The sequence below is a fragment of the Eptesicus fuscus genome, chromosome 16 (assembly GCF_027574615.1).
Source record: "Eptesicus fuscus isolate TK198812 chromosome 16, DD_ASM_mEF_20220401, whole genome shotgun sequence".
NCBI classification, from domain to species: Eukaryota; Metazoa; Chordata; class Mammalia; order Chiroptera; family Vespertilionidae; genus Eptesicus; species Eptesicus fuscus.
In genome coordinates, this window is record NC_072488.1 from 1119449 (window position 1) to 1137465 (window position 18017).

Below are 18017 nucleotides of genomic sequence, written 5' to 3' on the forward strand. Positions count from 1 at the left end.
GCGGGCCCTCTCGCCGGGCCGGTGGCTGTCTGCATGGACACACGGTTCACTGCACAGAGACCCTCCGTTCCTCTCCCTGGACTGGAAGCGGGGTGACTGGGGTAACGGAACATTCTAGCAAGCAGCGAGGCTCCATTCATCCACGACGGACTTCCCCTTGTGAAAACGTCCGTCCTGCCGGCTCCACGGAACTCACCCCGGCCTTCAGGATGGGGCTCAGAACGGACCCCGGGCTCCCTCCTCGGCCAGGGACAGCCTCCATCCCTGGACACGGGGCTTCCTGGCTCGGACGCGGGGAAAGCCTGGGAGAGAGCGCACGCTGAGAACACGTGGAGGCAGGCAGGAGAGGCAGGAAACACGGGATGCGCTCCCGGGAAGGGACAGAATTGATGAGAGAGAGAAACCGAATTCCAACATCTACAAAAACCTGCCGCCAACAGCATCCTTAATGGTGCGCAACTCAGAGTCCCCGAGACCAAAACCGAACGCCATGTCCCTCTCGCCGTCCCTTGTCCACGTCCACCCGGAGTCCTGCCTGTGGCAGTGCGACAGGAACAGGGGCGGAAAGGCGCACCGACTGCGAGGGAGACGCTGCATCGTCCACGGCGACATGATGGTCCCTCCTGCGCGTCTAAGTGGCGCTGGTAGGGGTGCCCGCGTCCCCAGCATCGCCTGGGAGCAGCCCGGGAGCTGGGGGCGGCCTGACAGGTATGCAGTCAGCTTCTCACTGCTGCATTCAGAGTGTGTGCACACACGTGTGCTTTGTGTGCAGGCGTATGCACGTGTGCTTATATGTGCATTTGAACCCGTGTGCATTGTATGTACTGTGTGCTCATGTATCCACATGTATGCACACGTATGCTTTATGTGCATGTGCGTGCATATGCATGTGTGTGCATGCACTTGTGTGTTTTATATGCATGTGTGCATGCTTGTGTGCACATGTGTGTGTGTGTATATGCATGTGTGCATACATGTGCATGTGTGTGTGCTGTGTGCACGTGTGTGCTTGTGAGCATGCGCACCGCTTTCCCAAGGCTCTAGTCATTAGCAGAGCGCTTTAAGATCTGCTAAGACACGGAATGGCTTTCAAACCTTTGACATTAAAATGTTCCATAATCACCTCCATTAGCAAAACCAGGGAAGCCTGGCTTCAGTGTAAAGCGCAAAGTTAATTTGCCTCCTCCCCGCCCTCGCCTCGCCTCGCCCTCCGGTCAGGGCCGTGTGCCCAAAACACCCCAGGCCTTTGCGATCTCAGGAAGGCGGTTAGTGGCGTTGTTTTGGCTTCGCCGTAAGAAAAAAGCTCCAGATCTCACGGTGCCCAGCGCCAGCCCTTCACACCACGGCGGACGGCACACGCAGGAAAACACACCCGAAGCGGGTTGCGTGGGAGGCCGTGCACCTCGGGAGGCGTTCGCCGGAGAAGGAAACCTCAGCCCAAGACGCCGACACCAGGGGGCGAGCGCCGGGACGCCTTGCACGTGACAAAGCGCACGCACGTCCAAGTCCCAGGATTCGGGCAGAGGCACGAGCACTGGTCAGCCATGTGGTGGGTGGTTTGGTTGACCAGACCTCTCCGGTGACTCTGGATTCTGAACTGTCTATGCTTTAATGGTCTTTGAGAGCCGTGCCTCATGTCCCCCTTCCTAGGCCCACATGCAGGTGGCCCCTGTGGATGAACAAGGAGGCCTGGGGGCGGGGGGCGGAGCCAGAGATAACGTTGCCCGAATCTCCATGCATCGGACGCCGGTTGCCCCCTTCCTGGTCTGAGTGGTCCCAGGACAGAGTGAGGTCTCGTCGCAGCTGCTCGGGGAGTGCCAGCTGCTGAGCCGGAGGCCTCGGCTGTTTTCTCGGGAAAGGTGTGTACACCTGCGGTTTGCTGTCTCGCCCACTCACTCCCTCTCCGTGTGGGTCTCAGATCTCAGCACGGACACCCCACCCGTCCTCGGCGCCCTTCCCGAGCTGTTCTTCCTGCTGCCGATGCCCTCGAGCTTTCCCTCTCAAGGAACTTACTTTTCTCTAAAACTCACTCCCCGGCGGGGGGTGGGGGGAGGACGTCTCCCAGCGCCGCCCTGACCTTCTCCGCCTTCCGCCCTCTCTCCTGGGCTCTCAGCACCTGGACCGCTGCTGCCGATTCTCACCTGTCTGCCTGCCCCCCCCCCCCCTCCGCGACTGACTGCGGCATGCCCTTTGACCTCTGAGACCCTGGCCCGTCCTCCTATGCTGAGTGCTGTCCCTCCCACGCCTCTGGCTAACGTCAGCTCCCGAGCAGCCTCCATCCACGACGTGGGCGTCTGTCCGTGCCGCCGGGGTGAAGGCCTGCTGCCAGGGGATGGGATGCTGGGGGAGGCTCCTGAGAACCACGGGACGGGACGGCGGGCGGGTGTTTGAGGAGGGGGCGTGGCGTGCTGCAGCCGGCCGTGCGGAAGCACCGCTCTCTTGTTCGTACGGGACATCAGCCACACTCAGGCTGACCAGGTTCCTGTAGACGGTTCCTCGGGAAGGATCTCGAATCCTGGACAGCGTGGCGTGTGGGAACCTGCACGTGTGTCTCCTACGACCTCTCGCCCACAGGGGCCTTCGAGTTGTCGGCGCGGACCGGCGGCGACAGGAATAAGGATTCATGTCTGCAGATTCTCGTACGTTTGGAAAGCGCACCGTGTGGTCATCAACACTGACTTCATCCCCTTCCCCGGGGGGCGCGGGGCACCTGTGCACACGGCTGAGGGCAGGGCAGTCCGTCCGCAACCCGCTCTGTCTGTGTTGGTTCTGGGGGCGCAGACGGGAGCAACCTCACGGGCGGCGTGGCCAGCATCTCCGTGGGGTCGACGCCAGGCAGGGCCGTCCTGGCTCTGTCCCGGTCCACAGTCCACCCCTGACGAGTCCCAATTTCTGTCCCGAGAGATGCCAGGGACGAGGCCCGTTCTTGTCACCCCGGACGCCCCGACATGGGTCCGACCCGATCCAACTCGGCCAGAGAGGCCAAGGCCATCGCCCCTCTATTCACAGACGCGCTCTGCCCCGGCGCTCCGACCTGTTCCGGGGAGCGCTGCCTACGGCGTCTCTGAGGCTGGAGCCCTGGCTACTGCACTGAGGTGCACCGGGACCGGGGAGCAGAGCGGGCCCACCGGGTGCCTCCCCGTCCAGGGCCGTGTTCACCCCCAAACACCCACACATCCGGGTCACCTCCCACTCAGGTGGCTGACGGCGGGAGCTCGGGGCCGCGGGGCCGGCTCTCGGCGCGGTTTCCGTGGGGACTGCGGTCCATGAAGGCCGCCGCTGGGCTCGCCACCGTCAGTCCTGGCGTCGGGCCTGCCCCTTCGCTCTCCTCTCTCCCTCCAGTGCCTCCGGGCCAATGACCTTGACCCACGGAGGGCCCTTTCCGGTCCCATTCCAGAGGCACAGGAACCTGAGGGCAGCCCATCACAGACGCCGTGACCCCGGCTTCCTGCGGCCACGGCACAAAGGAGGCGTTTCATCGGGCGGCGCGCCTGGCAGGCCGAGCGGGACCGTCCTGTGACGTCGTTCCTGAAGCCGCCGCCTGGGGACGCACCGCGCCATCCGCTAGGGCCGTGGTCGGCAAACTCATTCGTCGGCAGGGCCGAATATCAACAGGACAACGACTGAAATCTCTTTTGAGAGCCACATTTTTTAAACTTAAACTATATAGGCAGGTACATTGTTATTAACTTAATTAGGGTCCTCCTACGCTGGCCTTTGCCAAAAACTCAAGGGGCCAAAGAGCCGCGTGTGGCTCCTGTGCCGCAGTTTGCCAACCACGGGCCTAGGGAAGCAGAGGGGGCCGCATGGGAGGGGCATGTCCGCTGTGGGGGCCTTGATGCGGGGCGTCTGTGACACGTTTCACGGGCCGTTCCTCGTGGTAGTTCCCTCCGCGGGCAGGTTCTGCCCACCCCCTGCATCGGGATCACTGCGGGGGGAGGAGGAGCAGGGGGGGGGAGGAGGAGGGTGGGGGGGGGGAGGAGCTGGGGGGGAGGAGGAGCGGGTGGGGGGGAGGAGGAGCTGGGGGGGGAGCGGGGGGGGGGGAGCAGGGTGGGGGGACTGGGGGGGACCCCCTGCCAGGGTGGGGGGGAGGGGAGCAGGGTCAGGAGCAGGGTGCAGGGGGGGGGGAGGAGGGTGAGGGGGAGGAGGAGCGGGGGGGGAGGAGCAGGGTGGGGGGGAGGAGGAGCAGGGTGGGGGGGAGGAGGAGCAGGGTGAGGGGGAGGGGGGGGGGAGGAGCAGGGGGGGGGAGGAGCAGGGTGGGGGGGAGGAGGAGCAGGGTGAGGGGGAGGAGGAGGGGGGGGGGAGCAGGGTGGGGGGGGGAGGAGCGGGGGGGGGAGGAGGAGCGGGGGGGAGGGTGGGGGGAGGAGGAGCAGGGTGGGGGGGAGGGGGGGGGGGAGGAGCAGGGTGAGGGGGAGGAGGAGCGGGGGGGGGAGGAGGAGCGGGGGGGAGGGTGGGGGGGGGAGGAGCAGGGTGGGGGGAGGAGGAGCAGGGTGGGGGGGAGGAGGAGCGGGGGGGAGGAGCAGGGTGGGGGGAGAGGAGGGGTGGGGGGGAGCAGGGTGGGGGGGAGCGGGGGGGGGGCAGGGTGGGGGGGGGAGCAGGGTGGGGGGAGGAGGAGCAGGGTGGGGGGGAGGAGGAGCGGGGGGGAGGGTGGGGGGAGAGGAGGGGTGGGGGGGAGCGGGGGGGAGGAGCAGGGTGGGGGGGGGGAGGGGGGGGGAGCAGGGTGGGGGGGAGGAGGGAGCAAGGTGCGGGGCGAGGAAACAGTGACTCCAGAGCCTGGGACACAGCAGGCCCGGCCCGGCTGCACACCAGCCGCTGAGCAGACTGGGACGCCCGTGGTGACTGGGGAGGGGCTGAGGAGAAGGGGAGAGCTGGCCCAGCCCCCCGTCTGCGACCCTCTGGCCGGTGACGCCCAGAGAGCCAGGACCACGCCACGGGGTGCGGGGACCCCAACCTCGCTGCCTCCTCTCCGGAAAACCCAGTTACTGGCGGGTCCGAACCTCAAGGCCACATCCCAGCAGGGCGGCCCCCGGCTGACATGGCGGGCCGCAGCCACCTCCCGGCAGGGGTCACCGGTCCCACCTCTGGGCGGGGGGTCGGGGGTCACCGGTCCCACCTCTGAGCGGGGGGTGGGGGGTCCCGGATCCGGGGTCACTGGTCCCACCTCTGGGCGGGGGGTGGGGGGTCACCGGACCGGGGGCCCAGCTGGCTGCACAGACCCCAGCCCAGGACAGACGGGAACCTGCTTCTGTTCTACCTCCTTCCGGAGGACGGAGGGTGCGGGCCAGCCCAGGACGCCCTCTGAGCGGCGGCCCCCAGTGCAGGGCGCTCAGCAGGGAGCCGGCACCCAGCCCCGGGGAGCTCCTGCTGCAGAGGAAGTCTGCGGGGCTGGGCCGGCCCACGTGGTTCCAACTGGAACGGGGCTCTGCTCCCAGGGAGAGGCAGCAGGGGGTGGGGTTCCAGTTTGCAGGGGACGGGGGTGTCCTGATCCAGGTGCGTATTGGGGGTCAGCAGTATGGCCCCCCAGGAAGGTGCCCCGGAGGGTGGGGCCCTGCCTCTGCAGCTCCTCGGCCCGCCCCGCAGCCGCAGCTGTGACCTCTGACCCGCAGCCCCCGAAGACGGACACCTCATCCATTCCGCCTGAACCGCATGTGCAACCCGGTCCCGGGGGTCGGCCAGGCGTCAGCCCGGGGCCAGCTTTCCTTCCAAAGGACGGCGGTGCGGGAGGGTCCCCGGGGAAGCGCGCGGCCCTGATTATCCTCGTAAATTTTTCATCAGGACATCTGCCCGGCTCCTCCCCTCCCCACTCCCCTGTCCTCCCCCCGCCCCTCCCCTCCCCGCCCCTCCCCGCTGCGGGGCGGGCTGGGCTCGGAGACAAAGAGCCCGCCCAGCCGGTGGGCGCGGCCGGAGGGTGAGGCTGCCGAGCGAGGCCCCGCCCCGGCGGATGAAGTCCACCTGCAGACCCCGCGGATCCGGCCGGAAAGGGGGTGCCTGGCCCCCACCCCACCTTGCTCTTCCCCCCTTTCTTTGCAAGGGTGGCCTCCAGCGTGGGGTCCAGGGCCGGTCCCTGCGAGACCAGACCCGGCGCCCCTCGCCGCGCCCAGGAGAACGAACGCGCCGGAACGGGGGGCGGGGACTTCCCGATTCCCGGGGAGACGGCCGGTCCCGGGAGACGCGGGCCGCTCACAGCTTCCGGCCCCGCCCTCCCCGCGGGGCGCACCCAGAGCCGCGCTCCGCCCCCGGGCGGGGGGTCCGGGCGCGCTGAGCGCAGGAGGCGCACGTGCTCCCACTTGGCGCTCGGCTCCCCGGGGCGGGCCGCGCCCGGACCTGAAGCTGCGGGCTGGGCGCTGGGGGCGCTGGGGCCTGGCTCCCCTGCTCGGCAGGGCCCACCGTCAGCGCCCACCACGCGGGGGCGGGTGGGGGGCGGGGGAGCCTCAAACTGGGGGAGGCGCTGCGCACCCCGCGGAAGGGCCACCTTTTGTGCTCAGCTCGGCCCCTTCCCCGGGGAGCCGCGCGGCCTCCGTGGAGCCACAGCGCCACCCAGCGGCCACTCCCTGCGACGCCCGCCTGGCGGAGGGGAGGGGAGGGGAGGGGAGGGGAGGGGGAGGGGAGAGGCGGGTATTTTCTTTTTGCCCGAAAGCAGGGGGTGCCCCTCCCTCGGGTCCCCTCACAGCACCTCCATCCTCGGTGTGTCCTTCATGCGCCCCCTCCAGGCCCCTGGCGCGCCCTCCTGAAGGCAGGCGCCCCCGGCTCCACCCGCGCTGCCCAGAGGTCGCCCGCCGGGCAGGCTGCCACCCACGGCCTCAGCCCCGGCGACGCCACGCGGGGACGGGGTGCCCGAGCCCCCCGCGCTACAGCAGCTCCTGGCACAGGGGATGGGTCCCCTGCCCGGCGGGCGCCGAGCCCCAGGGGCTCCCACGGGCTTCCCTCCACCAGACCTGCCCGCACCCACCCCCGCTGCCCCGGCGGGTGGAGGCCCTGCACCCCGGGCCCCGCCCGCCTTCCTCCCCCACGTGCAGCTGGCGCCTGGGGCCGGATCCAGGGGTGATCCCTCTGGTGTCACAGCGGCCGGGCCTGGGATGCCACCCCCGAAGGTTGGAGTGATGTTCCCGCCGGCACTCAGGGTACAAAGGGCAGAGTGGAGCCCTCCCGGTGTGGCTCAGTGGATAGAGCGTCTGCCTGTGGACCGAAGGGTCCCGGGTTCGATTCCCGTCAAGGGCACAGGCCCGGCTGCAGGCTCATCCCCAGAAGGGGGCGTGCAGGAGGCAGCCGAGCCATGATTCTCTCTCGTCATTGGTGTTTCTCCCCCTCTCCCTGCCTCTCTGACATCCAGAAAAACATTTCAGGAGGAGACCCGCCCAGGAGACCCACGGGCCCTGGCAGAGGCTGGCCCCCCGGGTCCCCCGATTCCCGGCTCTTGCTCTCTCCGCGTCCTGCCTGGTCCAGGCCAGGTGTCACCCTCCGGGGCCGGAGGGGCAGGACGCCGCCGAGGGAGAGATGAGAAAAGGAAGTTGCTGGAAGTTCAATAACGCGTCCTCAGAGCTGGTCAGAGGCAAGCCCGACCCCAGGGCGGGCCTGACAGCAGGGGGTTCGCGCTCCACTTGACAGACGCTTACGGGGCTGCGGTGCGCCAGGCACGTGGTGGGCGCTGGGCATCGCGGTGAGCACGCTCCGTCCGCCCTGATGGAGCGCGTGTTCCAGTGCAGGAGCAGAGGACACACACACACACACACACACAATATACACACACATACACATATATGCACACATACACGCATACACATATACATACAGCTATAATTACAGGTGCAGGCATGGGTATACAGTTATGGACATGGACATGGCTATAGGTATGGGATAAAGGTTCGGTGATGGGTACGGGTATGGGTGTGGATACGGATGTGACGGGTGTAGGTGTTGGCGTGGACATGGGCGTGGACCACACGTGGACAGAGCAGGTGCGTGAGTCAGAGCGCAGGGGAGAGGGCGGGGGAGGTCTGAGGCTGAGCCCTGGGAAGGGGGGGTGACAGGAGCCCTAGAGGCCCTGAGGGGAGGAGCGGGTGGCCCTGGGGATGGTGCTGGGTGCTGCACCTCGCCCGGGCTGCAGGGGGCAGCAGAGTGCTGGCAGGAATGAGGCAGTGATGGGCCAGCAGACCCATGGCGCCCAGAGCTCGGGGAGGGAGCGGGTGCGAGGTTTTAGGAGCAGGTGGACAGCACACACAGAGCCCGACGCCTCGGGATGCCAGGTCCCGACCGGAACCCTCTGGAACCCTCAGCCACGCGCGGGGAGCTCGGGCGATGGCGGCGGCAGCGGGGCCGGCGAGGCTGGCGCTCCGCACGGAGCCTGGGGACCCGGAACGCACACAGGGGACCAGGGCCCGCCGCTCGGCCCCGGCTGTCAGAGGCAGACAGTGCCCGCGGGGCCTCCCCTGGAGGCTCTCTGACCCGGGCCGCATTCAGAACTCGGGGAGCAGGAGGTCGGCCCCTTCAAGCACGTGCTGCCCGGCCGGACACCCCCGAGCGCGTCCCTCGTCCTCCCAGGGGGGCAGGCGTTTCCAGAAAGGAACCTCGGCTGTTCTGGGGCGCAGCTCCGGGCACCCCGTGCCCTGAGCTCTCTCCCGCCCCCTGGTGGGCACCGGATGGACCGGCTGGGAGGCCACTGGGTTCCATTTTCATGAAACAAAATCGAGAAAAAGAGCCGAGCCCCAAGCGGGGGATGGAACCAAAGGCAAGTCCTTACCCGTTTCCCACGGGATGATTTTTAAAGTCCGAGATCAGCCATGAGGCGCCACCACGCAGACTTCAGCCGGGGCACAGGCCCCAGGTCCGGGGTCGGCAAACCGCGGCTCGCGAGCCACATGCGCCTCTTGGGCCCCTTGAGTGTGGCTCTTCCACGAAACACCACGGCCTGGGCGAGTCTGTTTTGAAGAAGTGGCGTTAGGAGAAGTTTACGTGTAAAAAATGTGGCTCTCCAGAGAAATGTCAGTCGTTGTGCTGTTGGTATGTGGCTCTGCGGACGGATGAGTTTGCCGACCGCCGCCCCAGGGAACCACACGCCCACGCTGGGTGCTCGGCACTGAATTTGTGCCACGAGAACCTTGCAATCCGGTCGCTGATGAAAATCACCCGTCGGAGCGTGGGACCGAGCGGGACGCGGGGAGCCCAGGCCCGCCCTCTTCGCCCCGGATGTCCCTCCTGCCCCGGAGCCACCTGGAGGGCGCCCTCGGACATCGACACGCGCGGCGACGACAGCGCAGGCGGGAGACCCAGCGAGGTTATTCGCCGCGAGGGCAGAAAGGGGGCACGGAGGCTTGTTTCCCGGGGCAGCACGCAGGCTGTTCGGGCCGTAAAGTCATGAACCCCGAGAACATAACTCGATGTCGCATCTTAAAGGATCCCGACACTGTGTGTCAGCTTTAAAGTATCTTCAGCTGAGATTACATTTCCATTTCTATGCACAGACAGAGAGTGTATACATTGCCTAGAGTTCTTTAGAAAAATAGGATGAGATCGTCAATGCTAAACGTTACTACAATTTAAGATTCCATAGCACGAACCTGATAAGGCCTCAAACATAATTATCTGGGGGGGCGGGGGGATATCTCAAGAAGACAATCATCCACCCATCTTAGAACTGGAAGAGATTTCAGGTGCTCGCCTGGTTCTGCTCACTCCTTAAGACACATAAAGCATCATTCTCGCATTGTTGATCGAGTTACTACTATTACCTGACTCACCCAAGGCCACCGAGCCATTCAACGTCCTCGCCGCTCAGCCACTGTTTTCTCGCCAAACAGACCCCTAAGCGGATTTCATGTGCGATCACATTCAAGTGCAAGACACTGACTAACAAAGCCCCTCCCAGGCCCCTGTGCTCAGGACGGAAGACAAACCGCGCTGCGGATGAGCAGACTGCCAGCGTCGCCGCGGCTTCCTGGCCCCCACCGTGTTGGTGAAGCCCCGCCCTCGGCTACGGGAACCCTGCGGGACACAGCTGCCCTGGCCACGTGCAGGCACCCAGCTCAAGGCAAAGCACTCCCCGCCCCCAAAGCCAGGCCACGAGGGAGGGAGGGAGGGAGGGACCAAAACAAGCAGAACGTGATTCCATAATCCCAGAGAGGCCGCGTGCCTGCGCTCCGGGGACCTCGGGGTTGTGAGCCGCAGGCGCAGGTGGACACCGGCCGTGCAAGGGCCCCCTGCCCACCAGACGGCTCCTGGGAGCCGGGACACGCAGACACGTCCTGCGGGAGTGCGTGGCTCCGGGATCCGGGGCTCGGTCCGGAGAATGGGGTGAGGCCCGGCTGGGAGGACGTCCACGCCCACCACATCGAGGCCTTGCCGGGGAGCAGGGGTGGGCGCGGCGGAGGCCGGGGCGGGACGCCACTGGGCGGGGAGGGCTTCTTCGTGGCTTCTGCAGACCTCGGGCCTCGGACCAGGCAGACCCGGAGGCCTTTGCTGGGCTGGCACGAGCCCCGTTCCTGGAACAGGCGCGTGGGACTGGGCGGAAATCCCTCGTGGCTCTCAGGGAACGCGGCCGTCTCCACCCCGATGGGCCCATCGGCCGGAAGCCAGAACGGAAAGTAGGGGACACGGAGAGGTCTGTGCCCGATGCTCGGCGGCACACCGTGCTGGGAAGCGTGCGCCCCGCCTGGGCTGCGAGGCGCCGACAGGGCCAGGCGCGAGTCACGGCAGCTGAGGACAGCGATCGCGGACGAGGCCGAGCACCGCCTGCAGGACTCTCTCCCTGGAGGGGCTGGCGTCCACCGCGTGGCAGCCCGGGTTCTCCATCCGCTCGTAGGAGACCTCCACCCTGGGGACGGGAAGAGGGCACGGGGTTGGCACACGTCCCCACTCGGCTCTCCGGGCACACGGCGCTGTCCCACCCGCTGTGCCACCCGCAGCCTGAAGAAGGTCCCCATGGGTTCCCACCGCCTCCCCTGGCACTAGCTCTGCCCACGGGCCATGCTTGAGACACTGTGGTTAGTGCCTGAGAGGGCCTGGCCCGCGTGGCTCAGGGGCTACGTGCCGACTAGGAACCAGGCGGTCACAGTTCAATTCCCGGTCAGGGCACAGGCCCGGGTTGTGGGCTCGATGCCCAGTGTGGGGCGCGAGGAGGCAGCCGATCCATGGTTCTCCCTCATCATCACCATCTCTCTCTCTCTCTCCCTCCCCTCTGAAATCAATAAAAATATGTATTTTTAAAAATGCCTGATAGGTTAGGAGTGATGCTTAGCAGCCAGCTTTTATTAGTCCCTACTGTCCGCCACACTGTAGGGTTCCGCCTGAATACCCAGTGACCTTGGGGAGGACCCTCCGGCACCCCCGTTTCGCAGACCAAGCAGCAGAGGCTCGGAGCTTAGGTCATACGCCCAACAACAGCCGTCTCCGCAGTCTGTGCCCTGGAGGGTTTCCGACGAGCCAGAGGTCACACAGGCCAGAGGTCGCCAGCGTGCACCCTGCCTTCTCCCCGGAGCGTCCCCGGCACCCCCGCCCGGCGAGGGCGCGACACCTACTTCTGCCGGAAGACGCTGTTGGCCTCCAGCTCCTCCTCCTCCCGGGTCCGCTCCGGGCCCCGGCCTTGGATCCGCGTCAACCTCTCCTCGGGGCTCACGGTGAGCAGCACCACCAGGTCGGGCCTCAGCAGGTCCTTCGGCCACTGGTAGATGGGGTGGTGGGCCGGCGGCAGGTGCTGGACGGCCCCGCTCACCTCGGTGGCGATGGCGTAGGCGGCCGTGCTGTGCCAGTACCTGGGGAGCCGAGGGTGGTGAGCTCCCGTCGGCAGGAGGAATCTCGGTGGCCGAGCACCAGCCACAGGGACGGCTCTGCTCCAGCCTCCCAAGCACTGCACCAAATTAATAAACAAACCTGCATCTCATGCTTAAAGTATTTATAAAACATCAAGAACAGCCAGCCCGGGCAGCGAGGCTCAGGGGTTGAGTGGTGGCCTATAAACCAGGAGGTCACAGTTCGATTCCCGGTCAGGGCACAGGCGGGGGTGCAGACTCCATCCCCAGTGTGGGGCGTGCAGGAGGCAGCCGACCCATGATCCTCTCTCATCACTGGTGCTTCTCTCTCTCTCTCTCTCTCTCTCTCCCCTTCTTCTCTGAAATCAATAAAAACATATTTTTAAAAAAAGAGTAAAATGCACCACCACAGTAAGGATGCGGTGGGCTCCCCGCAGACCCGGCGGCTCAGCGGGACCTGCACGCAGGGCGAGCGTTCGCTATCGCATCACCCCGATCCGTCTCCTTCTAGGGGTTTATCCGTCTCCGGCGCGCTCTACGTACAGCGTGTCCCAGGAAGCGTACAGACTTTCACAGCTGAGAGCACCGTTTCGGAAAGGAAACGTGTCCTAATAAGCATGCCTTTAGGATGACTCACAGTGTGCGCATACATGTTGGGGACACGCTGTACTTATCACCCTCTCCTGCCACCGTGTGCTTGCTCCATGGCAGCAGGGCACCCGGGAGACCAGGCTTTGGCACCGGGCAGGTGGCCGGTACGCGCCTGCTGACTCAGCCAACGAGCCGGCAGACGCTGAAGTGGCGGGTGGACGAAGGAGACGGTGGCCACTGTCCCCATGAGGCAGCTCAGGACCCGGGCGGGTGGCATCGTCTCTCTCACGCCTGCGCTTCTCGGCAGGAAGTTGGGATGACGCTCCGTGCCCGCCCAGCTTTAGGACAACGTATGTAGCCTTCTGAGCGCCATGCCAGGCAGCGGTGCAGTAATTCATGCATCACAGACGCTATTCCGGTGACTATCGTGACACAGTTTCCCTTAACAGACACAAGCGTGTACTCACACATGCACACACACGCACACACACACGTCAGGAAGGCCATGCCGCCCTCCTCTCACCCACCTGTCCACCACCACGGGGGCCCGGGCGGACGCCTGGGCGATCTCGGAAGCCACGATGTAGTTGCCCAGAGAGTAGAAGGCTCTCCTGACGATGGCGGGCTCGTCGTCGAAGGTCTGCCGCCACTGGCTGACGCAGGCGGGCGGCGACTTCAGCAGCGCGGCCTGGAGGGCGTCGGCCACCGCCCGGGTCACGGTGGTTTTGCCTGCGGGGCACACAGCACGTCTCAGCCCCCACCACGGTCACTCCCAGGCGTCACTCTCCACGTGGGAGCAAAGGGTTCCTCCCACGTCCCTCAGCGCAGCGGGTGAAGTCGTGCGGTGCTGTAGAGCCGCGAGTCGGACTCACGGCCCGCAGGCCGCAGGCCTCGTCCCTTCGGCCCGGGTTAGCCTTTGAGTTGGACACGCTCGCATCACAGACACGCAGGCCCGTGGGAGCCCGGGATCCGCGCTTCGGTGTCGGAATACCGGGACGGGAACCCAGCTGGGCCTCTTGTTGACAGGGATCGGCTCTGCTCACGCCTCCTGACCTGCCGGCTGCCCCGGGAAAGGGCCCTCCAGCCCCACACCAGTGACACCATTGTCCCCCGAGGACAGCCTTGTCGCCTGGCGGCCGGCGTGGCTCAGCAGCTGAGCGTTGACCCAGGAATGAAGAGGTCACCGGTTCGATTCCCCGTCAGGGCACCTGCCCAGGTTGTGGGCTGGATCCCCAGGGGGGCTGTGCAGGAGGCAGCCGATCGATGGCTTCCTCTCTCATTGATGTTTCTGTCTCTCTCCCTCTCCCTTTCTCTCTAAAGAAAACATATAAACATAGTAATAATAACAGCCGTGTCCGGGGCCTCTCCTCTGCCCTCGGCCGCACCTCTGCTTTCACTCCCACGTGGCGGCTCCCGAGGCTTCCTCCGCCTCCCGCCGTCCAGGGGCCTCTGGGCACCTGGGTTCCTGACCACACCTCCGTGGGTGCCGATTCTCGGTGGCGAGGACCCATCCGGCCCCTCTCTGGGTCAAACACCGCCCCCCTCCCCGCCAACCCCCCCCCCCCAGCTCTCCCTGACCATCTCCGACCCCCTGGCCTCCCCACCCAGGCTGCGCCCACTGCCCTCCGTGCTCCTGAGGCTCAATGCCTCAGCCCCAGGCCGCCCATCGAAGGGCTTTGGCGTCTCAGCGTCGCACCCCCAGCTCCCTCGGCACAGGGCACCGCCAGAGGCTCCTGAGGCCCAGCGGACTCTGCGGTTCTCTCGGGCAAGACCTAACCGGCGCCCCACTGCCACGCCCCAAGGGAGCGTCCCTCACCTGTGGCGTCCAGGCCTTCCACGACAATGACCGGGAACGTGCCTCTGTGCAGCCGCCCGGGACACTGGTCCACCAGCTCCAGCACGGCCCGGGCCTCGGGCAGGAAGGGCGTGCACTGCAAACAGCGCAGGGTCAGCGTCAGTGTCAGGGGAGGGTCGGGGGAGGGTGGGGGGGGGCCTCAGCTGAGCCCAGAGCAGCCTGGAGCCCGCAGGCAGCGATGGCGGCTGGCGCCACCCCGGTTCACGGTGTGTGGACCTGGAGGGCAGGGTGGCTGCAGCTACGGTCAGGGTCCCGCCTCCCCGAGGAGGAAGGACAGGAGTGACACCCCACTATGGACCAGCGTCACCCAGCGATGTGGGAACTCCAGGCCCCGCCTGGGAAGCGCGTCCAGGCCCCTGGAGGGTCGGCTGCACCCACGTGGGCTCTGAAGAGAGCAGGGCCCCCCCCCCCCCCCCCCCGCCTCTCCATCGCTCCTGGGTGAAGCCCCGCCCTGCAGGTGGGAATGAAGGGAGCTCTGGCACCTCAGGGCTCAGGAGCAAGGGTTCTCGGGGACCCAGCCTAGCCAGGGCCTGGGGCCCAGCGGCACCTGGGGCGGCCACACTGTGAGCCCGGATTCCTTTTACAAGCTGATGGGGAGTGCGGAATCAGGCGGAGCAGAGCGGGGTGTGACAGGGGTCCAGAGAGCGGACTCTGGGTCACCCTACTGCAGCCCCCACCCGGCAGCTCTGGGCGGAGGCGTGTGCTTGGCTGAGCCGGGCACCTGACAGCTCTGTCACGGGAGGTCCTGGCATTCCCTCTGCGGCTAAGGAATCGGATGCAAAAACATTTAAGAAACGTGCTGATCCCGGCTGGTGTGGCTCAGGGGCTGAGCATCGACCCAGGAACCAGGAGGTCACGGTTCGATTCCCGGTCAGGTCACAGGCCCGGGCTGCGGGCTCCATCCCCAGTGTGGGGCGTGCAGGAGGCAGCCGATCCGTGATTCTCTCTCACCCTTGATGTTTCTCTCTCCCTCTCCCTCCCGCTCTTAAATCAATAAAAATAATAAAAAATAATACAATAAATTTAAAAAGAAAGTGAAGTGACACAGGCCCTCAATGCCAGATTCTGGATTTCACCCCAAGCGGCCGGGCCTGCACGCCTGTCCCCGGGGCTACCCCATCAGCTTGTCAAATGAATCCGGGCCCATAGTGTGGCCTTCGGGGTCGCCCCTGGACCCCAGGCCCTGGCTCGGCTGGGTCCCTGAGAACCCTGGCTCCTGGGGTGCCCAGTGCTCCCTTCACTCCCACCCGCAGGGCGGGGTTTCACCCAGGAGCGATGGAGAGGGGAGTGGGCAGCCCAGTGGCCCAAGCAGGCGGCCTGTTTCAGTCTCAGCTACTTACCCCCCCAGAGGCCTGCCTTCCTCCACCCCCTCCTCCGGAGGGTGAGACCCTGAGCTGACGTCATCTCCGCACCCCCGGCTCCTGTCCTGTCCTGGGTCCAGCTCTGTGCCAGGGCCAGGTGTCCCACATCGGGGTGGGCGGTCCTAGCGGCTGGGATCTCCAAAGGGCCACGGGGTCTGGACAGAGCCAGGCAGGCAGGCCGCCTCCGCGACCCCAGAGTGAACCAAGGACCCGGCCAGAGGGGCCTTGCCAGGCAGCCCCGCCCCACGCCCTGCCCGCTCCTCGGACCCGGGGCTCCATCCCGCGGGCTGGGAAGGGCGGCCACTTACCGCCTCCAACACGGCGCGCGCGGCCTCCCGGTGGGGGAAGACCCCCGAGCTGGGCAGGTCGGGCACCACGGGGTGCAGCGCGGGCTCCGGGGCGGGCACCACGCGCTCGGGGTCCACCTGCCGCCACTCCCGGCCGCCTCGCAGCTCCCACGGGCGCTGCCACAGCCGGTGGCTCTCGTCGCCCACGAACTCGCCCAGGCTCGGGCGCGGGGCCTCCAGGCACGAGTCCAGCAGCGCCAGCAGCGCGCGCCGCGTGTCGGGGCTGTCGTCGGGGTCGCGCAGCAGCACCCCCCGCTGCAGGCCGCCCGCCCCGCCGCCCGGGCAGTAGCGCAGCATCCGGCGCAGCTGGCAGCGCCCGAGGGGCCCGCGGCGCAGCTGCGGGAGGAGGCGCTGGAGCAGCCGCGCGGCGCGCACCCGGGCGGCGCAGTCCCTGCCCGGCGCCACCGGCACGCAGAGCGCGTAGCTGCGGCCCGGGGGGCCCAGGAGCGCGGCGGCGCGCGGGTCGGGGGCCGGGGCCGGGTCGGGGGCGGCGGCGGTGCCCACGGCGAAGTGCGCCAGGCTGCAGCCCGGGAGCTCGAGCGCGAAGCAGCTGGGCTGCGCCATGGCCCCCGCGCGCGCCGGGCTCTGCGGCCGGGCCAGGAGCGCGAGCAGGCGGCCGGCCGGGGCCATGGGCGGCTCCCGTCCCAAGTCCCCGCGCTTAGGAAACCGGGCGCGGTCGGGGCGCCGCCAGGAAACCGAAAGCGAAGCGGGGCGGGGGGGGTGGGGGCGAAGTCCGCGCCAACTGGCAGGGTGTGGGGGAAAGGCCGCGGCCCCCGGGTCCCTGGTTCCCCCCGCGCCACCCCAGGACCCGCCTTCCGCGCGGGCTCCGCAGGCGGCGCCGGGCGGGACTGCGCCTGCGCGGAGCTCCAAGCGCAGGTGGCCCTGGCCGGCGTGAGTCCGTCTGACCCTCTGTCCTCACTGGCCCTGCAGACGCCTTACCCCAGGGACCTGCAGGCCCTGCAGCCTTTTCCGGACCTGGACCCCCCGCCCTGGCCACCCATCCGCCCTGGCTCAGACCCAAGCTCCCCCCCCCCCCCCGGAGCTGCCCAGGGCTTGGCGCTTTCCTTAGCTTTCCCTCTTCTGCTGCGGACTCTCCAGCTGGGACCCCAGCTGTGCGCCTCCGAAGGGCCTGTCACCCTGCGGAACCCCAGAGGGAAGTGGGGGGGGGGTCCACCACGGACTGTGTGCATGCACCAGAATGCATCACCGGGGACACAGACAATGGGGGGAAGGGGTGGGGGTGGGGACAGGAGCAGGCTGGAAGAGGTCAATGGGGGGTGGGGAGGAAGACCTCTGTAATACTTTCAACAATAAAGGTTAAAAATAAACAAACAGCCCGGCACACACCAAGCCCGTGCCCAGGGCGCTGCCACAGGGACCCACAGGGACCCACAGGGACCCACAGTGTTTCACGGCCCGGAAAGGCCCCTGCGCCGTTGCTGCCGCATCCACGCAACGACTTGGGTGTTTCCTTCCGGTGTGGGCTCACTCGCTGATCTTCACAAAGGATCTGGCTGACGAAGCAACAAAAAATTCCCTGGGGGAAAATCTGGAACAAGCTTAGCATTAGATCGAGGTGCGAAGCAGAAGGTAAACTGAGAACAGCTAAGCTTTGCCGTGGGAACGTGTTGGTCGACGGTGGCAGGATGTTTGACGAGAAAGGAAACTTCGGACACAGCTCGTCTGGAGATGCGGGGGGAGTGGGGCGAGCAGACGGGAGGGGCTCGGAGGGGACGGGGCGCAGAGCCTCGAGAGCCGTCCGTGTGTTCCCTGCGAGCGAGACGCTGGGGGGCCGAGCTCCTTGCCGTGCTCAGCACAGGTGAACGTAAGAAAGGAACCTGCTCCTTGAAAATACTTTTATTGATTTCAGCGAGGAAGGGAGAAGGAGAGGTAGAAACATCCATGATGACAGAGAATCACTGATGGGCTGCCTCCTGCACGCCCCCTGCTGGGGATCGAGCCCTGCAACCCCGGGCATGGGCCCTGCCCTGGAATTGAGTGGTGGCCTCCTGGGTCATAGGTCAATGCTCAACCACTGAGCCGCGCCAGCCCGGCTCCTCTGTGTCCTGCATCCTCCTGGGAGGGAGCCTTTCTGGACGCTTCCACACCCGCCCCCCCCCCC

The 18017-nt window shown here is 66.7% G+C and overlaps 1 protein-coding gene across 1 annotated transcript; it reads right to left on the reverse strand.

The window, feature by feature from the left end:
• Positions 1 to 10621: 10621 nt before the first annotated feature.
• On the reverse strand, positions 10622 to 16526 carry CMPK2 (cytidine/uridine monophosphate kinase 2). Its single transcript, XM_008161493.3, has 5 exons — positions 15857 to 16526; positions 14149 to 14263; positions 12860 to 13061; positions 11511 to 11744; positions 10622 to 10807 (listed from the first exon to the last, which is right to left on the reverse strand). Exons 1-5 carry the CDS (start codon positions 16523 to 16525, stop codon positions 10681 to 10683), a joined length of 1347 nt encoding a protein of 448 aa, XP_008159715.3. The 5' UTR covers position 16526; the 3' UTR covers positions 10622 to 10680.
• Between the last annotated feature and the right edge of the window lie 1491 nt (positions 16527 to 18017).

Bases quoted from the DNA above. Each gene is read 5' to 3' on its own strand.
- CMPK2 (XM_008161493.3), bottom strand. From the start codon at position 16,525: ATGGCCCCGGCCGGCCGCCTGCTCGCGCTCCTGGCCCGGCCGCAGAGC. The intron at 14,264-15,856 runs GTAAGTGGCCGC...CGCTGTTTGCAG, and splicing joins CGCGCGCCGTGTTGGAGGCG to TGCACGCCCTTCCTGCCCGA. The intron at 10,808-11,510 runs GTAGGTGTCGCG...TCCCGTCCCCAG, and splicing joins AACAGCGTCTTCCGGCAGAA to GGTGGAGGTCTCCTACGAGC.